General features: G+C 33.3%; 6 protein-coding genes across 8 annotated transcripts; 1 reads left to right on the top strand and 5 right to left on the bottom strand.

Annotated features, from left to right (window-relative positions):
* Positions 1-214: 214 nt before the first annotated feature.
* On the bottom strand, positions 215-3,794 carry LOC148770427 (ubiquitin-conjugating enzyme E2 variant 1A-like). Its single transcript, XM_088818536.1, has 5 exons — positions 3,591-3,794; positions 1,991-2,130; positions 813-938; positions 597-723; positions 215-474 (listed from the first exon to the last, which is right to left on the bottom strand). Exons 1-5 carry the CDS (start codon positions 3,619-3,621, stop codon positions 416-418), a joined length of 483 nt encoding a protein of 160 aa, XP_088674662.1. The 5' UTR covers positions 3,622-3,794; the 3' UTR covers positions 215-415.
* A 594-nt stretch (positions 3,795-4,388) lies between these two features.
* LOC105965974 (uncharacterized) lies at positions 4,389-6,805 on the bottom strand. The gene is made up of 6 exons (XM_088818535.1): positions 6,289-6,805; positions 5,885-6,002; positions 5,462-5,796; positions 5,247-5,378; positions 5,045-5,143; positions 4,389-4,964 (listed from the first exon to the last, which is right to left on the bottom strand). Exons 1-6 carry the CDS (start codon positions 6,708-6,710, stop codon positions 4,511-4,513), a joined length of 1,560 nt encoding a protein of 519 aa, XP_088674661.1. The 5' UTR covers positions 6,711-6,805; the 3' UTR covers positions 4,389-4,510.
* Positions 6,806-8,272: 1,467 nt separating this feature from the next.
* On the bottom strand, positions 8,273-10,170 carry NUDT17 (nudix hydrolase homolog 17). 2 transcript variants are annotated; one of them, XM_012990519.2, is made up of 5 exons: positions 9,925-10,170; positions 9,407-9,506; positions 8,747-8,830; positions 8,532-8,660; positions 8,273-8,446 (listed from the first exon to the last, which is right to left on the bottom strand). In XM_012990519.2, the coding sequence occupies exons 1-5, from the start codon at positions 9,993-9,995 to the stop codon at positions 8,348-8,350; spliced, it is 483 nt and encodes a 160-aa protein (XP_012845973.2). In that variant the 5' UTR covers positions 9,996-10,170; the 3' UTR covers positions 8,273-8,347. The 2 variants fall into 2 exon arrangements, with proteins under 2 accessions (XP_012845973.2, XP_088674359.1); XM_088818233.1 differs by having other exon boundaries at positions 8,355-8,446; positions 8,536-8,660.
* A 5,553-nt stretch (positions 10,171-15,723) lies between these two features.
* On the top strand, positions 15,724-16,160 carry LOC105966138 (uncharacterized). The gene has a single exon (XM_012990695.2). It carries the CDS (start codon positions 15,862-15,864, stop codon positions 16,099-16,101), a length of 240 nt encoding a protein of 79 aa, XP_012846149.2. The 5' UTR covers positions 15,724-15,861; the 3' UTR covers positions 16,102-16,160.
* A 370-nt stretch (positions 16,161-16,530) lies between these two features.
* Positions 16,531-19,570, bottom strand: LOC105966137 (Rubisco methyltransferase family protein). Its single transcript, XM_012990694.2, has 5 exons — positions 19,102-19,570; positions 18,613-18,779; positions 18,063-18,353; positions 17,704-17,967; positions 16,531-17,048 (listed from the first exon to the last, which is right to left on the bottom strand). Exons 1-5 carry the CDS (start codon positions 19,454-19,456, stop codon positions 16,674-16,676), a joined length of 1,452 nt encoding a protein of 483 aa, XP_012846148.2. The 5' UTR covers positions 19,457-19,570; the 3' UTR covers positions 16,531-16,673.
* Positions 19,571-20,585: 1,015 nt separating this feature from the next.
* On the bottom strand, positions 20,586-21,627 carry LOC148770428 (putative calcium-binding protein CML25). 2 transcript variants are annotated; one of them, XM_088818540.1, is made up of 2 exons: positions 20,850-21,627; positions 20,586-20,777 (listed from the first exon to the last, which is right to left on the bottom strand). In XM_088818540.1, exons 1-2 carry the CDS (start codon positions 21,402-21,404, stop codon positions 20,772-20,774), a joined length of 561 nt encoding a protein of 186 aa, XP_088674666.1. In that variant the 5' UTR covers positions 21,405-21,627; the 3' UTR covers positions 20,586-20,771. The 2 variants fall into 2 exon arrangements, with proteins under 2 accessions (XP_088674666.1, XP_088674665.1); XM_088818539.1 differs by having other exon boundaries at positions 20,690-21,543.
* Between the last annotated feature and the right edge of the window lie 1,431 nt (positions 21,628-23,058).

The following is a 23,058-nucleotide window of genomic DNA, read 5'->3' on the forward strand; positions in this document are numbered from 1 at the left end:
ACAAATCCGGATAATCATAATGCAGAGGATTAATATCAAATGAAACGTGGGACCCACCGTAAACACAATTGCTTAAAGCTTTAATCATCCGCCTAATCAAGCTGTGGAGTTTTGACTCTGGTCTCCCACTCTTTTGCTTCACAAATGAGGAAGAGCTTTCCTATTTATTAATTGGATAACTAATCTTAGGTAAGTTGGTGCTGGATAACTAATCTTATAAATAAAAAATAAATTATTCAGCCAAATTCAGTAATAGCAGATATAAATTTGTCACTTAAATACACAATGCAGATACTTAGATTACATTTCTTCAAATTAAACCAAGTATATATATAAATATATTACTAAAATACCCAACATGTTACCTGGAATTTCACAGTTCAAATATATATATATATATATATATGTACCTATTTTAGAGGATGCAACATCTCAGCACTATACCCTTTTGGTCAACTCTAGCATCCTCATTTCCTGTAAATAACATATATTCTAATTAATCAAATTACAAATACATCAAATTACACCCTTCGAATTTAACAAATTTCGATTTTGCATATTTAATTAAAAAAGAAAGAGATAATAATAATATATACCTTCAGGAGGCTGAGTCAATTTACGGTTTTGGGGTGACATCATATCTTTTTTTAACTGCATCAATATATCCTCCATTGTATACTCCCTCTGCCAATCAGAAAGCATGGGGAAGAGACGGGGCTCGACCTGGAATATTTTATTAATTAAAAAAATTATTTTATTTTAAATCATATAATGTAACCAAATAAATGTCTATTCGAAGAAGCAGCACTCACCACACCAGTTTCGTGATTAACACAGCTCATATTAATCCGAGTCTGGAACATTACACTTGGCGGATTATCAGGATAATCCTTCCCGCAGAATAACTTCAATTGGTATATGCGCCCTTCGTGTACGGTCTGTTGAAACAGGTTTCTCAATTAGAGGGAATTTTTTTCTCTCGATTATCATCCTATATTAATACTATATTAGATAAAAATTAATTGTTTTAGCAATGCCCAATAACAAATAAATATTCACCGGACGCATCTTTTAAAATCAAATGGAAGTATTGGGAAACAACAGTAAAAAGAAATTAAAATAAGGACAAAAATGCCAAATGCATTTACTAGTTAGTTACATAAGTGCTTTTTAAATTGGGTAAATTACAAACACCCCCCTGAGGTAAGGTCAAATTACAAAAAAACCCCTCTTGTTTGGATAATTACATCTACCCCTCAACTATGATTTTTTTCTTAGACCTCCACCTTTATGGTGCCAAATTCAACATAGTCATCTAGATTCCGTGAAATGTGCTCTAGTTTGTACTCGTTTTGTGTAAAAAATACAATTTTTGATGCACCACAAACTGATATATACAAGCTAAAAATCAGATATTATGATCATCTTGCTCCATAATGTAGAGTTTGAATAGGATAAAACGGGTACAAAAGTGATAATATTCCATATAATCTCGAAGATTCCACTAAATTTGAGGAGTTGAGGGGGTGGTTGTAATTATCCAAACAAGAGGGGTGTTTTTGTAATTTGACCATACCTCAGGGGGGTGTTTGTAATTTACCCTTTTAAATTATAAAATCAGCTCTGAGAGGCGAGAGCACTTCTCAGATCCCGGCTTACTGCTTATTTAGCTTAAAGCTACTTATTTTTAGAAACGCAAAAGCTAGTGTTGCAAAAAAAAAATGATTATAAGTGGAAAAAAAAAGCTCATAATCAGTTTGCAAAGCTTATGCAAACACCACCATAGTACGATTCAGTTACTTTATATGTGTGAATTCAACTCAAATTCCGCACCTCCATTTCAAGCACACTATGAAATTATTGATTCACTAAACACCACCGAAAGATAAAATTCATAATCACGGACTTCCATGAGGCAAAAAAATACATCACCGAAACAAAACGAATAACATTAAAGAAATGTTAAATGCATAGTTTAAAGAAGACTAACGTTAGGAGGACCAATGATAGTTCCAGTCCAAGATTGCATGTACAAATCATCAGCATCGTCCATTCCATAGCTAACAGTTCCGTCACCTATTCCCTTCTCTCCTCTCTCTAGCTCTTCCAATAAACGGAAGTTCCTCGGCACTGTAAATTCATATAATTTGGTTGTAAGAATTACCACATTACAGACAAACATTTCTAGTCAGTGAAAGAGTGGAACTTGATCGTCACATAATAGTAACATGTAATAAAATTTAGTGGTATAAATATTATAGATGACACTTTACATCACCAAGAAAATGTTTAATTATTACAGTACAATACAATGTACAGTGTGTAATTCTCCTCATCAGACAATCAGAAAATCCGTCCAGATTTCTGTTCTCTTAGTTAGCTAAGTAATAAGATTACAACATCCCACGAATTGAAACCGATTAACTAACTGTTTGGATGCCATATTTCAAAAGTTGCATTACCGTTTATACTTTGAAGTTTCGGATCCGATACTAGGAGGCATAAATTGAACATACTAGGCAAAAAGTGTTTCTCGATATTTATTATCAGTAATTCAGTGCTTGGTAGCGAAGTTGATATAGGGACGGGTTGGTAAATAGATGTCGAGTAGTAGGAAAACAAACCCAGATATGTCTGCCAGTTTGTCCCACCCCTTTCTAGCAACTTCTGCCCCCACCTATACTGAAGATGAGAAACGGGTGGGGTAGGTCAAAACAGGGTGCATTGGTTGGAGCGTGACAACCCCCAAAAAACCCGAAACCATTTTTCATCTCAACCAATGCACCCCGTTTTGACTCAAACCAACTCAATCCCACTTAACCTTTTGACCTACCTAGTAACTGTAGACCACCTTGGTTGTCGGTATTAAAAACAAATTCCACCCTTAAGAATGGTGATCTTGAGCAGTGATCGGTGCTGCATCGATCAAGTGGTGATACTTAAAAATTACTAATTCACAAGACCGAAGTATACACGATTGATGCTTATGTAGTATGTTACTATGAATTTGTTCCTTCAAAATCTCTAGACGACCCCTTTGATAGTTGATTTCCGTTTCACTACAAAATTTGAAGTTACACGGGAATATTTGTGGCTACTAATCTTTATCCTCTTCAAATGAAGAAGCTACTAAAATTAATATCTACTAATTATTGGCTAACCCTAAATCCTTTTTCCATGTCTACTTGCATGACATTCATCTGCTTCGTAAACTCACTGAAATTTAATCGTAAACGAACTTGCATTAGAAAGAAGAAAAAAAAAATAGAAGGCTCACAAGTGTAGCTAGAACTAAGTTCATCCTCATCCTTCATTTATCATGAAATCGCCACTAACAGACATCATCAATACTCACATTTCCGCAACTTAAAACAAATTACAGATCAACTTGCACAAAAATAAATAGACGAATTACAAAAGTGAAAAAACACACAACATATTTTCACCGTAATCCACAAATCGAAAAATACGTATTCAGATAATTCAGTTCGGTATCCCTAATCCCCAAATTGAACTGTGCACCACAAAAAATGTAAAGGAAAAAAAAAAAAACAAAAAGGACGACAAAAATTAGGGTTTTCAAAGCTTACCGACAACACGTGATGATTCTTCAGAACCCATTTCTGGATGAATTTACCGGGTGGAGGAATTGAAAATGGGGGGTTTTAGATAGAGAAAGAGGGAAAAAAAGTGTTTTGGGGGGGCCTTTGCTTTGATTGAAGTGTTACTGGCTGTTGTAAGTTGAGAGAAATCGGTACTGTTAATGTAGCGACTTTACTTCATTTCAGTACAGAGTACCTTTTTCTTACGCTTTTTGAGGATAAAATAAAATCGCAAGAGAGGAATAAAGCTGTCATTTTGCATACCCTACCAAGCAACCACTTGTTGCAAACGAATTGGACCCACTATAACATATATATATATATTATAATATTAGAACAAAATAATACATATATTATAATGGATAATTCCAACCATCAATTAATTATGAATCTTCTTACACTTGTACCTTTATATTGTCAAATTCTATAAAATCTTCTAGATTTGTGGAATATTCTCTAATTTGTATTTATTTTGTGCAAAAATACAGTTTCTCACGCACCACAATCTGTTATTTATAAACTAAGAGACACATTTTATGATCATATTATTTCAAAATGAAAAGCTCGAATGGGATAAAACATGTACAATTGGAGAAATATTCCACTAAATTTGACACTGTAAGAATGAACGTGTAAAAAGATTCATAATTGAGAAATTGTTGTAATTGTCCAAACATAAGGGAATTTCGTAATTTGACATTACCTCAACGGATGTCTGCAATTTACCCTATTATTTATTACTAATCAAGTTTGATAGCCTAATTATCAATTCCATACATAAAAACATTAAAAATAAAAGAACATGCTCATTAATATAGTCTCACCCCTCACACGAAAATTAATACAAAATCAGATTCACAATAGAAATGATGTTTCACAACTGCTGTGTTGGAGAATCTGATGTTCCATTACATTGTCTTTCTTCGACCTTCAAACCATTCAGCCATGTCATCATCATCTTCATCAGATGCAAGAGATTTACTCGTCCGACGAATTATGCTAGGGTTATATTTGTCATTTTCACAATCGACAGTTCTGCTTTTCTCGGTTATTTCCATTTTCAGCGATTCTTGATTTTGCACACTCTTGGAAAAGCTGCTCTTACCTCCAATTACCGGAAAGTCCAGAAAATCGGGCCCACTATTCCTTGAGCTCGAGCTAATGTCATCTTGACTTTCACTCTCGACAAATTTCAGCGAATCATCATAACTGTACATATACCTACTTTGCTTCTCTTGTCCGAACCAAGACTGTGTTTGACGATGATTCTGTACATTATCGTACACATGTTGAGATGCAATTGGTCTCTTGTGGTCGCATTTCAGACATAGCATGTTTCTTCTGAAGTTGACGTAATTACACCTTCACAAGTACAAAACGAACGTCAAACAAGAGCAGTGTTAATATTGTGATTTCACATGAACTTATAGGGCAAGTCTTACGAATCACATTCCCACTCCCCGGGATTTAGTTGCCGCTTTGGAGGCTTCTCTTGGCACTGCAAACACCTCGTGTTTCTCGCAAAGTTCAAAAACTTGCATCTGGTAAAAAAAGTTAAAACCTTGTAAGAAAACAACGAAAATTCAGAAAAACTAAAAAAGTTAGATAGATAGATAAGCGATTTATTTCAAAATGGATAATTACTTGTCACATTTCCAGTCTCCTTTTTTCAACGGAAGGTCCTCCTGTTCTTCTGCTAATTTTTTCAGCCTTTCCTCGAAGAAGACGTTACACTTCAAGCACTTGACATTTCGGGCAAAATTAAGGAACTTGCATCTAGAAAAAATACCAGCAATATGTTAATAGATTTAACACATTCAAGAAAGATAATCGGGATAAGCTCGACTTGTATGTCTTACTTGGGACAAATCCAATCGCCTTGCTTCATAGGAACATCAATTCGACTCCTTTCTTGGTCAACGTCATTTTCTTGGGTCAACTCTCGAGTTTTGACTTTCGGTGGTTCGCTATCATGCCCCTCGACCCTAATGCCCGCCATTTGTTTCAACAATGTTCTTACAGATTCTTTAACACTTTTCTTTAAGCATGGCTTGTTTTCCACCGAACCAATAATGGGATCAAGACCATATGTTAATAAAAAACGCATAACGTCCACAGTTCTAAGCCCTTCATCCACACGTGCCTTTACGTAAGCTCTATCACAATCGCCTCTCAAAATGCAGGAGCTGCAAACCTACTAGAATAGATTCAGATTATCTTATCATAGACTACTATTAGCATTAAACTACTTTCCCGAGTCAAATGGTGCAATTAAGACGTACATTTCCTTCGTCGATTCCTAAGTGAGCCCTTAGCCGTTTTCCAGAATTGACAACTTTCCTGTCAGTGCTTGGACATCCAGGCCCAGCAATTACCATTATGTCTTTCCGCGAGAAGTGTCTGCACAACAGAGGCTCGGTATCAATATCAATCAACTATTCTTATTAGGAATTTGAAGAAAACGAACCAAAACACCAATTACTTCTTAGAACTGGACATAAATGGCAGATTTGCAAGAAAATAACCGCATATATCAAGACTAAGGTACAAACAGAAGTACCCTCTACAAGCTGGAAAAAATCATTTGAGATAGTGAAAGTTTGATTTCAGTCAGTCCCCACATCAAACAGTTAGTCTGCATACCCTGACTACTCATGAAATGAAAACAAACAATTTTTCATGGTACCTTATAAGTTGGTAATGGTCGCGGGAGAAATTCAACGAAGCAGTCCTTATCAAATTCGCCTCTTTACTGCCCAATTCACCATTATTCGTAAAAGGGTTTCCAATTTCGTCAAAGTATCCATCTTTCAGCAATCTCTCCATTAAATCAACCCATTCACGCCATGGGTGTGAAATCTGGGTGCTGGATAAATCTCTATTCTCCTTATGTGGCAATGATTCATCTTCTTGCTTCTGATCGGGAGAAGCGAATTGGGTTTTGGAGGATTGGAATTCTTCAGCTTCATTTAGGATGAACTGAATTGCAGGGTTGTTGATTGGAGGATTTCTTGATGTGCGATTGTGGATATGTGAAATGGGTGAATGAAATTTAGGGTTTTGCAGTTGTGATTTAAGGAGTTTGAGGTAACTGTTTGGATTGAACATTTGGATGTAATTTTTGTGAGAGTGATTTGAGGATGGTAGCTCAGTTGCAGTGACGACGAAGGGTTTAATCCAAGTATAATTAGGTCTGTCTTTTTCAATCATTTTACGGTTTTACCTAGGGATGAAAATTATAATGAAATTTTTTATTTTTTTCGATTTCGATCCGAATATTTTTTATTTTAAAACAATATTTCTTACCGTCACCCCCCACCTCCTGGTCACCTACAATTAAGATCAATTTGATGTTGCACTTCCGGCAAATATAGACTTTTACAAAGTTGCTATGGTGGCTCAGGACTCGGAGGGGCGATGCAGTTGGTGGAGCGTTGCAAAACTCATAGGTCGACCTAAGGCGGTTGAGGGTGAAGCTCGTGCCGCTCTCTATGCAATGTCGACGGCAGTGGTTAAGGGCTGATCTTCAATTATCATGGAAGGGGATTCGTTGCAGATTATTAATGCCTTACGAGGAAGAGGATTCCCAAACGCATCATATGGTGCTCTCCTTGATGATTGTTTTTTCCTTTTGAATTTTTAATCTGATTGTTCGTTTTTGTTTATCAAAAGACAGGGTAATTGTCTAGCTCATGCTCTTGCTCAAATGGCCGTTTTGGACCAATTTGAGGGTGATGTTCTCTCGTTTGATGTGGCTATTTATACCTAATATATGATCATTTTCTCTTTTAAAAAAAAAGAATTAATTTTCACTTCCACAACAGTAAAAATACTTTCGAAAAATTGTGCCGTTTTCGCCCCTAGAATTGATATTTTGAACTTTTTTTTTTTTTTATTTCAATCTGATTTTAAAATAATAATTTTTTATCGCATTTTCAAGGAATTCTGAATTCCATTTTTTGCGATTTTTTTCGAAATAAAATTAGAATTAATTTTTGCACTTCCAAAAAAGTTAAAATACAGTAGAACATTGATAAATTAATACTAAATAAATTAATAACATCGATTAAATAATAGTTTCTTTCGATTCCAACTAGGTGAAAACGTGTTAAATTATTAACTCAATAATTTAATAATTTGCTAAATTAGTAAAATTTCTCTGATCCGGACTGTATTAATTTATAGAGGTTTAGCTATACTTTTGAAAATTTGTCCAATTTCCACCCCTAGTTTTACCTCAAAATTCTCAAACGACTACATGCAAGTTCATATTTAAGTTCTCTCGTTCAATTGCCACTATTAAGTTCTACTGGCTAAATTGTAGGGTGCTAGTGAAAAGTGTGGTTGACAATATTCATATTTACTCAAATTCACTACAAAAGTCAAAACTCGCAACTAAATACAGTAGAATCTCTATAAATTAACAATCTCAATTAAATAATAGTTTTTTCCGGTCCCGACTCAGTAAAAACGTATTAAATTATTTACTCAATAATTTAATAATTCATTAAATTAATAGAATTTCTCTGATCCCAACTGTATTAATTTATAGATATTTAGCTGTACTACGATTTCGTTAAATCTATTACACCTCATGCATTTAGTTTTATAAGGGACGATTAAACAACAGAATTTGTCCATAAAAGTATATCTTAATTTTTTAAAATTACAATTCACATATGATATCATCAGATCTTAACAAATTTTCATACATATACATATGCATAATACATAGATAGAAAATTTCAAATTCCACGTTTAAGGATTAATCTATTAACCAATATATCCAAAGCTTCTTTCATCCACCACTGCTGGCACGCCGCTTTTGCTTCAGCCACACTCATCTACACAAAATTTATTAATAATGACGTCATTAATATTAATTATTATTCTATAATCACTAAATGCAGAATATAATTTATTTATTACCCACTGTCTTCTCCGGGCAGTTTGTTCCGGCCAGAGATCAAGTTGTTGCGTGACGAGCAACGGAAACATGTGGCCTTCGTGGTACAGTTCACCGCTCTTGCTTTTAAATACCCATTTCCCTAATTCACACTGCAATTAAACACATTAATTGCAATTAATAAACATATTAATTGCAATTAAACATGCATATTAAATAATAAAAAAAAAAAAAAAACCTGGATATTTCCGAGAACCCCAGCTTCTTCCAATGACTCACGAGAAGCTGCTTCTTCCACTGATTCATCAACTTCCCAACCACCCTATTTTAATGTACATTTTAATTAATGACCTCTCAACTATATATATACACATACGTAGGTACGTACGTACATACAGTAGAACCTCGACACATTAATAAAATCGCTTAAATAATATTTTTTTTTCTTCTCTCGGTCCGCACTCATTGAAAACGTATTAAATTATTAGTTCGATAATTTGATCATTTCAGCTCTGTGGACGTGTAATATGTTTATACGTGCATTTGCATAATTAAATCTATATTTGGACTCGTGTTTCTAGCGTCTATACGACGATATATTTAACTAAGTTCCTCAAATTAAAGAAACATGTTATATAGGGTGTCGGTTAGTTCGTAAAATAGATACCTCGAAATCTCGGCAAAGAAAAATTAACATGCATGTGACATTGTAATAAGTTTTTATCAACCAAAATCCAAATCTTAACGAACTCGTTCCATTTGTGACAAGATCGACGAATTATTGAAATCATCGAAAACATTTACTATATATTTTTATAAGTTCTTACACATACAATATTCTTATATTTTAATTTATAGTGCAAAAATGAAATTAAAGAAGAGTGAATTGATTGATGACCTTAGGAAACATCATAGCTTGACTTTTCTTTGAACTAATCACAAGAACTTCCAACTCATCTTCTTCCTCCCTACCCTTCTTGTATCTATACGGAATGCATCTGCATAATTATATTAGTCAAAACACGAGATTAATTATTTAATTTTCGCGTTACGTATTTAATTATATATATATATATATATATATATATATATATATATATATATATATATATATATATATATATATATATATATATATATATATATATATATATATATATATATATATATATATATATATATATATATATATATATATATATATATATATATAATTAAATGAGCAAAATTTCAAAAATAGGTATCCTCCATTAGGTTTTTACTAGAAGGTGACCGATATAAATAACCAGTTAGTTTTTCGAGGGTGCAAAATATGTATATATACATATGTATAGTAGAATATAATCTCGTAAAATTCGACATAAAAGCATAGGAAAAAACCGAGAGATAAGAGTATTTCAAAAGTTGAAAAATTACCCTACAACAAGTCGATGATCTTTGTTGTACCTCTGGAATTGTCTACCGGTCCGAGCAGCCATATGTAACATGTATCTATATCTATATTTATATATATATATCAATAACTTAATTATAAGTCCAATATATATAGTTTAATTTTCCAGATAAAAATACATAAACACCTTCTCTTATTTTCCCTCTATTTTCCTTGCACTTTACTTCACACAAACGAATATACTGCTCCAGCATATATATACATATATATATATATGTATGTATGTGTGTGTAATATAATGGTGGGATGAGATTTAATGGATAAGAAAAAGGCACAAAAATGGTGGGCGATTTGTCTGCAGAATTTTGTTTAAATAATAGTATTAATTAATTATATTGTTTGAAAGAGTGGACACATTAGTTATAATTCAAATTAAATGAATGTGTTCTGACGCGTCACGACTCGTTTCCCTGTCTGAAAGTTGAATCCTGGTCCAACTTTCGTCTCTTTCTTTGATGTTTCTCCCCTAACAACTCACCATATAATATACACATCATAATCTCGATAAATTTATAACCTCTTTTTAATAATATTTTTAATTTTCTGGTTTCCACTCGGTAAAAACATAATAAATTATTAGTTCGATAATTTAATATGTCGCTAAATTAATACAAATTTTGTTTTAGTCTCGACTGTATTTTAATTTATAGAGGTTGAACTCTCTCTCTCTCCTACATATATACAAACAGTATTACATGTATATCAAATTTGTGATAATAAACAAAATGTATAGATGAATTCAATTTATAATGATTTCAAATTCTGGATTATATACGTTTTGGAATCATTGTGATGCATATATAACTCATCTTTATGTATACAAATTGATTTATTATTTCCTTGATTTCAAATTGTTCTATCTAAACACAACAAAAGAGAGAGTTCTATAAATTAATTAATTATAGTTCACCAAAAGTGACTCGGTTCAATACAATCATACCATGATCTAGGCACTAGCTTGATCTATTTCAAAATTTGAGTGCATGATTTGATCCGTTTTTTATTGGAAAATATATAAAAATTAAAGTGAAATAAAAGATGCGTGAATTACGAAAATGCCCTGAACTTATGCTAATTTAAAAAAAAAATCCATGCCTATCCGAAATTACTAAAATCCTCCTGATGTTTGTTTTCGTCTTACACCGATCCGCTTCAGATGTGATTTTTCACGAAATATTTTTAATCTGATGGAATATTCCCCAAAAAACTTCAATTCCACCCTAAGGGTGGTTTTACATGGAATCCTTTTTCTTCTTAATTAAGACATTAACGTTTTAGTATTATCATTATCTTAGAGTAATTTATGTCTTCAAAAAGTATCATAAAAAAATATCATGTTTGCAAGGGTAGAATTGACATTTTTTCGGAAAATATTCAATGGAATCAAAAAATCCATGAAAATCACATAGTAAGGGGGTCGGCGTAGGACATAAACAAACATTATGAGGGGTTTTGGTGATAACTGATTAGATGAGGGAGTTTTTTGTAATTTAGTCTAAGTTCAGGGGTCATTTTGTAATTTACCCATAAAAGATTAAACAAATTCCACATCAATCATGCACGTGCATGTGCTTTAACAATATGGTTGTTACAAGATGGGCCAATGCTCTTTGTCATGTTCTTGGTTTCGATCATTTTAAATAAAATAAAGTGTTGACTCGACCGTCATTGTATAAAATTTAATCCAACCAAATTTAGAAACCTTTGGTTATACAAATTCAAAATTAAGTACGTTTATTTTGTTCCATATGATAAATCGTGTTTTTAATTTGTAGCACAATTATTAGAGAAACATAAATATTAATTGATTTTCTTTGTATGATTGATTGATTGAACGATTCAACTATTTTCGTCGTATGGTTGTAACTAATTCACAAAATTTTTCTTTATATGATTGATTGACCGATACTAATTATGCATTGATTTTTTCGAATCTTCACATAAAAAGTAAGGATTCAAGATGTGTTGGGGGGCCGTGGCCCCCCTCTACTCGTATACCGACTCCGCCACTGAAAAATGTGTGGGTTTCAAATTCATAAAAAAGACACAATGGATACAAAAGAGTAGTTAGGACAGAGTTTTCTTACAAATGATAATGTTATTTATTGTTAAATATCAAGTGGAGGAAAATTTGTCTTTTTATAGGAAGAAAGATGGAGAGTAATTCTATCAGGTATTTTCCTTATAACTTATAAAATGAATTTATTCTCCTTCAATAAATACTTTTCAAAACTAATTTTTATTTAAACTTTATACACTCTATTTTTTAATTAAAGTTATTTTTTGACAATTAAATCCCATTGAAATAGTTAATTTTCTTTTTTTTTTTTTGTCTTTTTGATTGACCTTATAAATTGGCCTACAATCGAATCCAATGAGAATGAAACCCGTGAGCTAACACTATCCTTCCCATCCTGATATCATCGGGGCAATGATGCCCTTGCAGTCATCGAAATAGTATTATTGGTTTACAATTAAAAATCTAAGGGTAAATTACAACCACCCATGAGGTATGGTCAATTACGAAAAAAACTCTCTTGTTTGAATAATTACATCTACCCCCTCAACTATAATTTTTTTTACACCTCCATCCTTATGGTGTCAAATTCAACTTAAGCCAAAAAACACATATTATGATCATCTTGGTTCAAAATGTGGAGTTCGAATGGGATAAAAATGGTACAAAAGAAATAATATTTCATATAATCTCGAAGATTCCACTAAATTTGAAATACGTGTAAGAAGTTTTATAGTTGAGAGGTGGTTATAATTAATCAAACTAGAAGGGGATTTTCGTAATTTGACCATACCTCAGGGGTACTTGTAAGTTGTAATTTACCCAGAATCTAATAATATCAAGCAGAAATATAGACAGAAATTGGCATTTTAAATCAGTTAATTTTATTTTTATTTCTATTTTACTTGTAATTTGATGATTAAATATATAAATAACAAAAAATCGCCTTATTCATGAAATAATTCCAACAACTTTTGAAGTGGTCCAACTCAGCAGCAGTGGACAAAGCAGAAAAAGACAAGTGGCGCCCGCATCCTGAGAAAAATCTCCTATGACCTAATGAAAAGTTAAAGCTTAAAAATCAGCACATAATATATATATATATATATATATATATATATATATATATATATATATATATATATTTTAATTTTTTTAATTATATAAATAACTCTAACTTTTAATTTTTTAATTTTTTAATTTTTTAATTTTTTTAATTATATAAATTCAAGAAATATATTAATTAATATTAATAACTCTAATGGACAAGGCCAAATTTTAAATCAAAGCCCAATGTAAGAATTGTCGGTCCAATATTTTTACTTTATTGATGTAGAGGCCCAATTCCATATAAAGGCCCAATTTAAGATGTTTAATTTGTTCTTAATTATTTATAGTCTAATCATCATTAGAGGTAATTAATTCATTCCTAATCACTTTTACATGTTCTTAAGATTCTCTCTGTTTTTTTTAACTTTAAATCTGACTTTCGCGTTGAAGACGATAAATTTTTCATCGGAATTAAATTGCGGCACCCGTGCGACGCCGATAGCGGCCTATTCGTTCAAAGGAATATTCGTGAAGTTCAAATACAAATTGCATTCAGTTCGATTAAAACTTATTCGAACTCGACTGAATTGCTAATCAACTTAAGTTTAAATACAAGTTGTATTTGGCTCGATTAAAACTAATTATTGTAGAGTTTGATAAATTTTCGAACAATTACAAAGGTGTGGCATTTTGTCAATGAAGAAAGCGAAATTGAATTTCAAAATTAAAATGGTTGTTTTTTTTCCAACTAAATCCCCACGTCGATTTTTCCTTTTTTATCCCAGAAAAATCTAGAGTGGATATGCTATCCTAGTTTGGACACATAAGCAAAAGGGTAAAATTCATTTTGCACCCCTGTACTATGATAAATGTATCGTTTACCCCCCTGAAGTATTGAAAACATCAAACACCCCCCTGCCGTTACTTTTTTTCTTCTAATTCCGTTAGTCAAACACTTTGACCGACTATTGCAAAGAAATGTTGGCTTTTTTTTTTTAATAAAAATACCCCAAAAAATTTCTATATATAGGAAAACTAACGGCACAAAACCCACAAAAAATGAAAACTAAAAGCCCTGAAATCTATATATAGAAACTTTTTGGGGTATTTTCGTTAAAAAAAAGCCAACATTTCTTTGCAATAGTCGGTCAAAGGGTTTGACTAACGAAATTAGAAGAAAAAAACTAACGGCATGGGGGTATTTGATGTTTTCAATACTTCAGGGGGGTAAACGATATATTTATCATAGTACAGGGGTGCAAAATGAATTTTACCCTAAGCAAAATCGATGGCTGCCACGTGACAAACGGAGAATGCTTTAACGTGCAACTTTGCTGGCGGCCCACCGCCAACAAACTTAACCGCCTTAGGTAAGTTTGGGTCCACAATAATTCCATTATCATGATCTCATATTTCCCTGAATTTTTTTAGCCCAATATATTATTTTGTTATGCTTTTTTGTCCACATTAATTAATTAAGCACTATAAACAAATGAATTTTCATTTGCCATTAGGAGGGTGTTTGGCTAAGCTTATTTTAAATTGCTGATAAGCTCTTACGTCTGATAAGATGTTCTAAGAGCTGATAAGCTGTTACATCTTATTTTTATTATGATTAATTTTTAGAGTGTTTGGATCATAAACTTATTTCCTATTTTTACTCATTATAAAATCTTAAATAAAAAGGTGGGGTAGAGATACTTATTTAAAAAGATTTTATTTGCTCTCCAACAGTTTATTTAAAAAAATTTAAGATCTTTTGGAAGAGCTTATAAGCTCTAAAACATCTTATAAGCTTCTTTTAACATCTTATAAGCTTAGCCAAACACCCTCTAGAACAAGCTTTATCTTCATCGAATCATCTGTTGAATTATACGCTGTGATCCACAATAACTGTTCTTTTAAGAATTTTCTTTTTTCAATATTATTTGTCACTTTACAATTCTAATACTTCATTAATTACATATTTTTTAATTAGTATATCTATATCAATATTTATTTTTCTAAACTCAAGACATATATATTGAGATTTTTAATACTTGTACCAAGGCAAGATGAAAAACGACACATATTTAGGAACGGAGGGAATGTTTAGTCAAATATACTATTTTTTGGATGATATTTGAACATTTGCAAAAATTAAACAAATATAAAATTACTAGTAGAGTCTAAAAAAATTAGGGTCAAACATTAATCACTAAAATCTCGAGGTCAAACGAAAACAAAAATCAGTGTTCCCATTGCCTTATTGGTCAATTAATTTTTTTTACCACATTTCCAAGAAAAAATCAAAAACACCAAGTGGACAAGTTCAATAATAGAATTTTAGGCCATCTGCCCAATTCTGACCATTACTAAACTAACATATGTGAAATCAAATAAATACCATGAGCACCAAACTCTTGCATTTAGCCCCTCACCCAATAGTTTCATTCCACATAACCCCCAAGACTTTTTTTTTTGGTCAAACATTAATCACTAAAATCTCCAGGTCAAACAGATAATCTCAAAAGATCTTCTTGGGCTAATATACCAAAAATAAATTAAAAAATAATAGTAATAAAATCCTTCCACACCAATATTTAATCAAGTAAAAAGGGGTATTTATGTAAAATATCATCCTATAGATAGATACAAAATCTGTGAGTATTATTACCAATAAATAGCACCTCATCAATTCATGAAGATTTCATGTCCCCATTTTACCAATCAAACCTATATAAACACAACCCCATAATTTGGCTTAATCTTTATTTCATAGTTAGAACAAACTTCCCCAAGTAGTTGTTTGTTAGGTGTGGTTTTCTCTCTCTCTAACTTTCTCTCTCTAACTATGCCTAATATGGAGCATAGAAAAATCAACAACAACAAAGATGAAGAAGAAGATATGTATAAAGGAGTGGGAATTCACAGCCAAGTTCGAAAAATAAAGCAAGAGATCGAGAGGATCAACCGCCTCTCCCTGCAGCTGACGGAGCCCCGCCCGGTCGTGGCGGAGATTAACCGCCACCACCACCGCCGGTCCCGATCGCCGCTAGGTTTGGCCGAAAGGCCGATTTCCGTCGGCTACTAGTATCATGTATATGTATATATATGTGTATGGTAGTCATATATATATATATATATATATATATATATATATATATATATATATATATATATATATATATATATATATATATATATATATATATGGTGATGATATGATTAGATGATCAATGTTATGCTAGCTTTCTTGTTTTAGGTTTTTACCTTTTTGTCCTCAGTTTGTACATATATCATGATGCTGAATAGGATATGAAGGGTTTTAATCGGTTGTTATTAGGATGCGAATCGGACAGATCGAATCGAAAATATATTTTTCGTAAAAATACCAACTTTTTTTCGGAGGTGCAAAAACAAAATTCACAAACTGGAATGAAAATTTTTATTCCAAAATTAGATCAGAATTTAGAATTTCTATTTTCAGCCACTTCTAATAAAATAAAATAGAAACGGAAGAGAATTTTTGTAAATTGATAATATAGAATCCGGAAAATATTCGGATTGAAATCGACAAAATTCAAAAAATTCGATGCAATTTCCATCAAAATGCAAATAATAAACTCAAAAACATCATATAATATCTCCGAAAACTCGACATAACTATTGGGCAGAAACGGGTTCCTTCTCAGAAAGCAACTTCACTCGCCTCGTAAAATCCCTCATAGCATCAATAATCAGAGACTTCTTCTGTATTCTATACCGAACCGCCAGCTCAGCAGTGGACGAAACCGTCTTTTCCAATACGGATTCATCTTCCGTTATTTTGGTCGGGAAATGGCTTAATGCTATCATGCATAGAGCGATGATGGTTCGGAAAACGGCTGCCTCGTTCGATGGTCCGAGTGGTGGGGCCGATGCTATCGATTTGAGTGTGTCTAAATTGTGATTTTCTACTGCTTCTTTGTCGTTCGATAGGAGTACCCTTAGTGCAGCCAATAGCCGATCCTCCACCAACTCCGATCCTCCAATCCTTACCTAATTTCAACAACATGAAATTAATTAGTTGGGAAATGTTACAATTAGGGTTTCGTTCCAAAACAAATCAGAAAAAGAAATCGGCAATTGGAATTGAGAAATTTTGTTCCAGAATCTGAATTTTTCGGATCGGAATCGGCGGGATTAGGAACTTCCATTTTTATTTCAGTCACCTAATATGTAAAATACATAACAACATTGATATTTAATGTGTAATTTTCGGAAATTAAAATTGGATTAGAAATTGGAATCTCATATGTATTCCAATTCTAATTTTGTTCGAAAAAAACCGGAACCGGAATTTGGAATGAAAAATATTGTTCCAAAATCGAAAATATTCGGATCGAAATCTGTGGAATTCAAAAATTTTGTATCAAATTTTCACCTCTCAATCGGTAAAAAACGTGTTATATCTGCCGATCAATGGCAAAAGTAGGTTAAACCGGTCAAAAATATGTTACATCAACCGAAAAACCAATTTTCAAATTCGGAAAATCGAACCAAAAAAAAAGTACTAAAACAACAAATATTAGTTGCACCGACACGAAAGCAAAACTAGTTTGATCAAGATTTTGTCAAATTTCAATTGGATCATATTATCTCCGATAGATGAAACATGGGTCGTAAAATTGACAGAGAGAGAGAGAGAATATACCTTGAGATCGGAATTTTCACCGAGCAGATTTAACCGGAGCAAAATTTGTTGCTGCCACGGTAATGGAGTCGAGAAGTTGGGGGCAGAAACCCCCGCAGCCATGCTTGCAGCTTCTAGTAAACCCGAGTCATATTTGAGTTCAATGCAATCATACGGATTCGAAGGAACAACAAATCCATAATCCATAAGAAAAAAATCATTATTCAATCTTCCGTAATTAAGCTCCAATTGATCGTCTCTTTTAATCTCCGCTCCAGCAATAACCTGGTAAATAAATAAACACAAAGCAGCAAAAAACATAAACTAAAAGTTCTTTAATCATCGCAGCGTTCATAGAATCGGAAACAAGGAAAACACACCTTTACGAGTACGTTCTCGTTGTTTTCTTGTACGATTTCAGCATTCGGCGCGAAGCTGTGGTTGCACATATCTATGAGCGGAAGCATCATCGGAGTGTCGATGTGGGTCCTGCCTGGACGTTTCTTGCCGTGCAAGCGAAACGCTCGTGACGAAACTGCCGACATGGCCCACCCGAGCGCTGACGCATCTATATCTTTGCCTCCAAAAGGGTGGTCATCCAGTTTGATAGTTTCGAGTTCGTTTTTCACTAATTTCTCAAATTCAAGAAGAAACCGGCATCTTTTGTTTACCTAGTAGGGAAAGAAAGAAAGAAATAAATAAATAATAAAGTGAACAATAAATCAGTTGTTCCGTCATCGTTTCAATCTACGTGTGTAAATCAGACCGAATGGATCAGAATTAGCATTTTCGAAAAAATTCCATCTTTTTCGGAAGTAAAAAAGTGGTTCCAATTCAGTTATAAAAAAACAAAAGACAAAAATGCCTGTCCTAAAATTCGTCGGGTTGATATTTACATCAAGAGACGTAAGCAATAGACGAAAAATGTACCTGATGAAGAAGAGGAGCATACTGTAAATTCTTGATATCTTCACCGGGGAAGAAAATCGGCACGCTGTAAGTTTCCGGAAGATTCCCGATGTAGGGCCACCAGAACGAACCCTTTATCGCTCGTTCTTGCAGAAGCTTTACGCCCAATTTCATGGCCCATAATTCCTCTGTCAAATGCTCCAATTTACTACTCCTTTATACAAAATTCAATAGCCTAATATTTTAAAGAACATCGTTACGAAAACTACTTCACAATGTCGTACCGGAATCGAACAACAAAGCATCGTTCACTCGATCTTTAAAAACCCTTTAAATCTCACAATTTTCGTTAAACTAAAATTAGTGATCAATTCAACCATATATATAAACTAACTTTAAATTGTTCTTCATTGGAAACCCACTAAAGATTATTCAGACAACAGAACATAAATATTATGAAAAAAAAAGTACTAAACCTCAAATTAAATTAAATTAGATTAGGAAAAGCACCTGGAATATGTCGAGCTAAATCTGTCAGAGTAGAGGGTTCTCCATCTTTCGATTCGAATCTGAGAGGAATGTGGTCGGGTAGGGTAATGAGGTCCGACCCTTTTGGGATATCGTCAGTAGCAACAAGCCCGAGCCCGAGCCCGGACCCGGACCCGGACCCGTTGGGTTTATCCTCCTCCAAGTATGCAATCTTGATTGAGTGGTGCACAAACCCACCTTCTCTGCGGACCCATTTTATGAGGTCCGGCGGCTGAGACGCCAAACGCGACGGGTTGATGAAGGCCGACGCGGCGGCGCATGCTATTGGCCGCGCGTGGGTTAACGAAGACGCCATTAGCATCATCTTGGTTGACATCGGGTACTCCGGTGGGGTTTAGGGAAACGGGTCGGTGCGCCACTGGTAATTCCGATCCTCAATTTTGATAAACGCGTAAATTACAAATTCCCAAAGGGCACAATAGTCATTTCATCATCAATAGCAATTTTCTTTTAATAACAAGTCATTATTTTTCTATAATTGGGTTCACTCATTACTTGTAGTTAATATTTACTACTAGATTTTTGGAAAAAAAAATTAGGGTCCCAAATTATAATTTATCCAATATATTTATGTTAGTAAAATGTAAAAGTATTAAAAAAATATTAAAAATGTGTTAATAAGTTAGACGTTTATGATTTATAAAAAAAAGTTTGTTTCAACCTTTAAATCGGGCGACATGTTCATTATGGAGAAAATTGTACAAGCCCAATATAATTTTCAAAATTTCCAAGTTTCCGAAGTATCCAATAATTCCGGAATCGGAACATATTTTTGAATTCCAAAAATGTCGGATTTAGAATGGAATGTTAAGTGATATTTAATTTTCAAAAAAAAGTGGAATTTTTCCGAAATACTTACTTACAATCCAAATTCCAGTGCTTATCGAACAATTGAACGAATACTCGTTAATCATTTAGGCAATGTTTGGATATATTTTCATCTCAGTTTATTTTTCCGTCTGAAACGAATTCATGTTCGTTAAGGTTTGGATATGTTTTCATCTCAATTCATTTTTCTGCCGGCAACGAATTCATGTTTGTTAAATTCAGACATGATGTAACTCTTCCGTTAGAATGAATTTAATCTCACTTTCAAATTATAAACAATCATTACTTTCGTTCTCCAATTATTCTATCAATACGTAACCAAATATTGCCGGGTTTTTTACCAAAACATTCACCTAAACTTCAATGTTGTATTCAAAAGTCAAAACCTTATTAACACAATATGTTACACTTGCACCCAACATAAAAATATGATTAAATTATTAAATTCCTTTTACCTAAATGATTGCAACTTTAAAATACATCACGATTATTTTTAATTAATCACTTTTCATAACCACTATTTTAATAACATAATTCTAAACCAGACTTAATCATAATATAATCAAAATCACCCAGCAAAATACTTGTGCAGAGAGAGATAAGATAATCAACAAATATAACAAAAAGGATCCTAATTAAATTAATATTAATAAAATTAAAACCCATCATTGTTTTTTCAATTAAAAAAAAAGAAGAAAAAAACCAGTATTTGTAATCTAGCTAATCAGAAAGATGAATGTAGATAGATAGATCCGAAAAGAATGTTAACAGATTCAATCTCAAAACCCGATTTCTTCTGTGCCTTACGCCTGCAATTAAAATTCGAGCAAATCCCGTAATTAAGGAAATTAATCAGACAAATTAAACCGCAATTAATCTACCTTGACGACGTCATCAAATCTGGATCCCTTAATCATCATAACTTTAAACTCATCAAAGCAGATAGTCCCGTTGCCATCGGCATCGACGCCGCTGATCATCTTCCTGCACTCGGCCAACGTGCATTCCTCGCCGAGGCTCTTCAGCACGTTGTGCAACTCCTCGGCGGAAATCGAGCCGTTTTTGTCCATGTCGAAAACCTCGAACGCGTCTCTCAGATTCTCGATGACCTCGTCCTGGCCGATTCCGTTCGTGTTCAGCTCGATGAATTCGCGGAGATCGATGAAGCCGTCGCCGTCGGAATCCACCTCCTGAATCATGGTCCGCAGCTCCTCCTCCGTCGCCGGGTGGCCGAGGCTGCCCATAATTGAACCTAGCTCGGCGGCGCAGATCTTCCCGTCGCCGTTCACGTCGAATTTTTTGAAGACGTGCTCCAATTCCTCCTCGATGCGGCAGCGGCCGCCGTTCTGCGACGGGGATCTGGAGACGGCGGGGGTGGATTGGGAGGAATTGATTAGGCTCTTCTTCTTCCGCTTGAAGAGAGATTTGAAACCCATGATGAAATTGAATTTGGGGATTTTTTTTTTTTTTTTTTTGCGATTGATGATTGGCTTTTTTTCTTTTTTGATTTTGGGGGAATGGAATCTGATTAGGTAACGGATTAGAAGATTTTATAGGGAGTTTGTTTTGGGTTTGGGAATTTTACTAAAATTAGGATTTTGATTTGTTGTATACGTGTGAGCACGATACTGGGAGATTTAATGATTTATGCTCTGCGCCAAATCTCTATTTGTACTCGGTTAAGTACATATATATATCTTTTCATGATTTTTCTTTTACATTTTTTTTGCAAGAAAATATTTAAAATAAACAAAAAAATAAACTTCTTTAATACATGGAAGATGGAACGGTTATTTGTTCTTATGGAAAATTACAGTTTTCGTTCCTTAAGTTTGCATCGAATTCATATTTGGTCATCCATGTTCATAAAAAACACATTTGGTCCCTTATGTTTCAATAATTTAATATTTTTGGTCATTTTCGTCAATTTACCGTTAATCCATTAGTTAAGGCAGTCAAGGAACACGCTTGATTCCGTTAGTTTTTACGAAAAATTGACGGAAATGACTAAAAGTGTTGGATTTTCGAAACATAAGAGACCAAATGTGTTTTTTGTGAACTTGAGAAAACAAATGTGAAATCGGTGCAAACTTGATGAACGAAAATTATATTTTTCCCATTATTTTTTCTATAAATGTAGGATATTTGATAGTTTACTCACATGCATTGCCCCGTCGTGTTGAAATTCAGATGGAAATTGTTTGAAATTAGCCTTTACGAAAAATTTGAATCTTGTTTTTTTTTTTTTCAAAAATACAATGCTTTTGACGAATAGATAGTTTTTGAAATTTGGTGAAATTCACGGGTGTAGTATAAAACAAACTCATATAATAATTATAACTACCGCGCTAAAATAATTAATTCTATTTAATACATATCATCGATATGAGCTTTAATTTAATATATGGGCCTAATTAATACCTTGCTACCAATATCATGTGATCTCAAATCACATTGAATTAAATAAAGATCTCCAAAAAATAAAATAGACAATGTAACATATCATGTATGAGCATATCCAATAATTATTCAAATTTATATGGTCATTTTTCTTTTTCTTTTTTTCCAAATGTACATGGTTTTAATATTTTACTTGATTTATTATCCCATACCTAATTTTTACCCACAAAATATCTGGGCTTACAATATAAATTTACTTTTTTATTTCGAACAATTTATTAATAGGCTTATTAAGATATCAATCAGAGGCGGAGCCAAACATAGGACTAAGGGGCCATGACTTCAATTTCCAACATTTCTCAAATCTCTACTAATTTATATAGAAATATAACTATAGCATTAACGACCTTCCTATAATTTGTTTAATGCATTCAGTCCCTCAAACTTAAAATCCTGGCTCCGCCACTGATGCCTATTATTGAGGAGAATCGCCCGAACAAAATTTGTAACAATAACATCGCCGGAAGAAAAAGAAGCCGTGGCATTCTCCTTTGAGAGCTTTCTCCTTTACGCAACTCATAGTGCACGAAGCACTACTGAAGCACACTCCCGTTTTCGTTTCGCTCTTTTTTTTGCACAATTCCACCTTCGATTCAACTTTCACAACACATATTTCTGTTCATTAATCCA

This window comes from Erythranthe guttata, chromosome 5, assembly GCF_056151865.1.
Source record: "Erythranthe guttata isolate IM_541 chromosome 5, IM_541, whole genome shotgun sequence".
Classification (NCBI taxonomy): domain Eukaryota; kingdom Viridiplantae; phylum Streptophyta; class Magnoliopsida; order Lamiales; family Phrymaceae; genus Erythranthe; species Erythranthe guttata.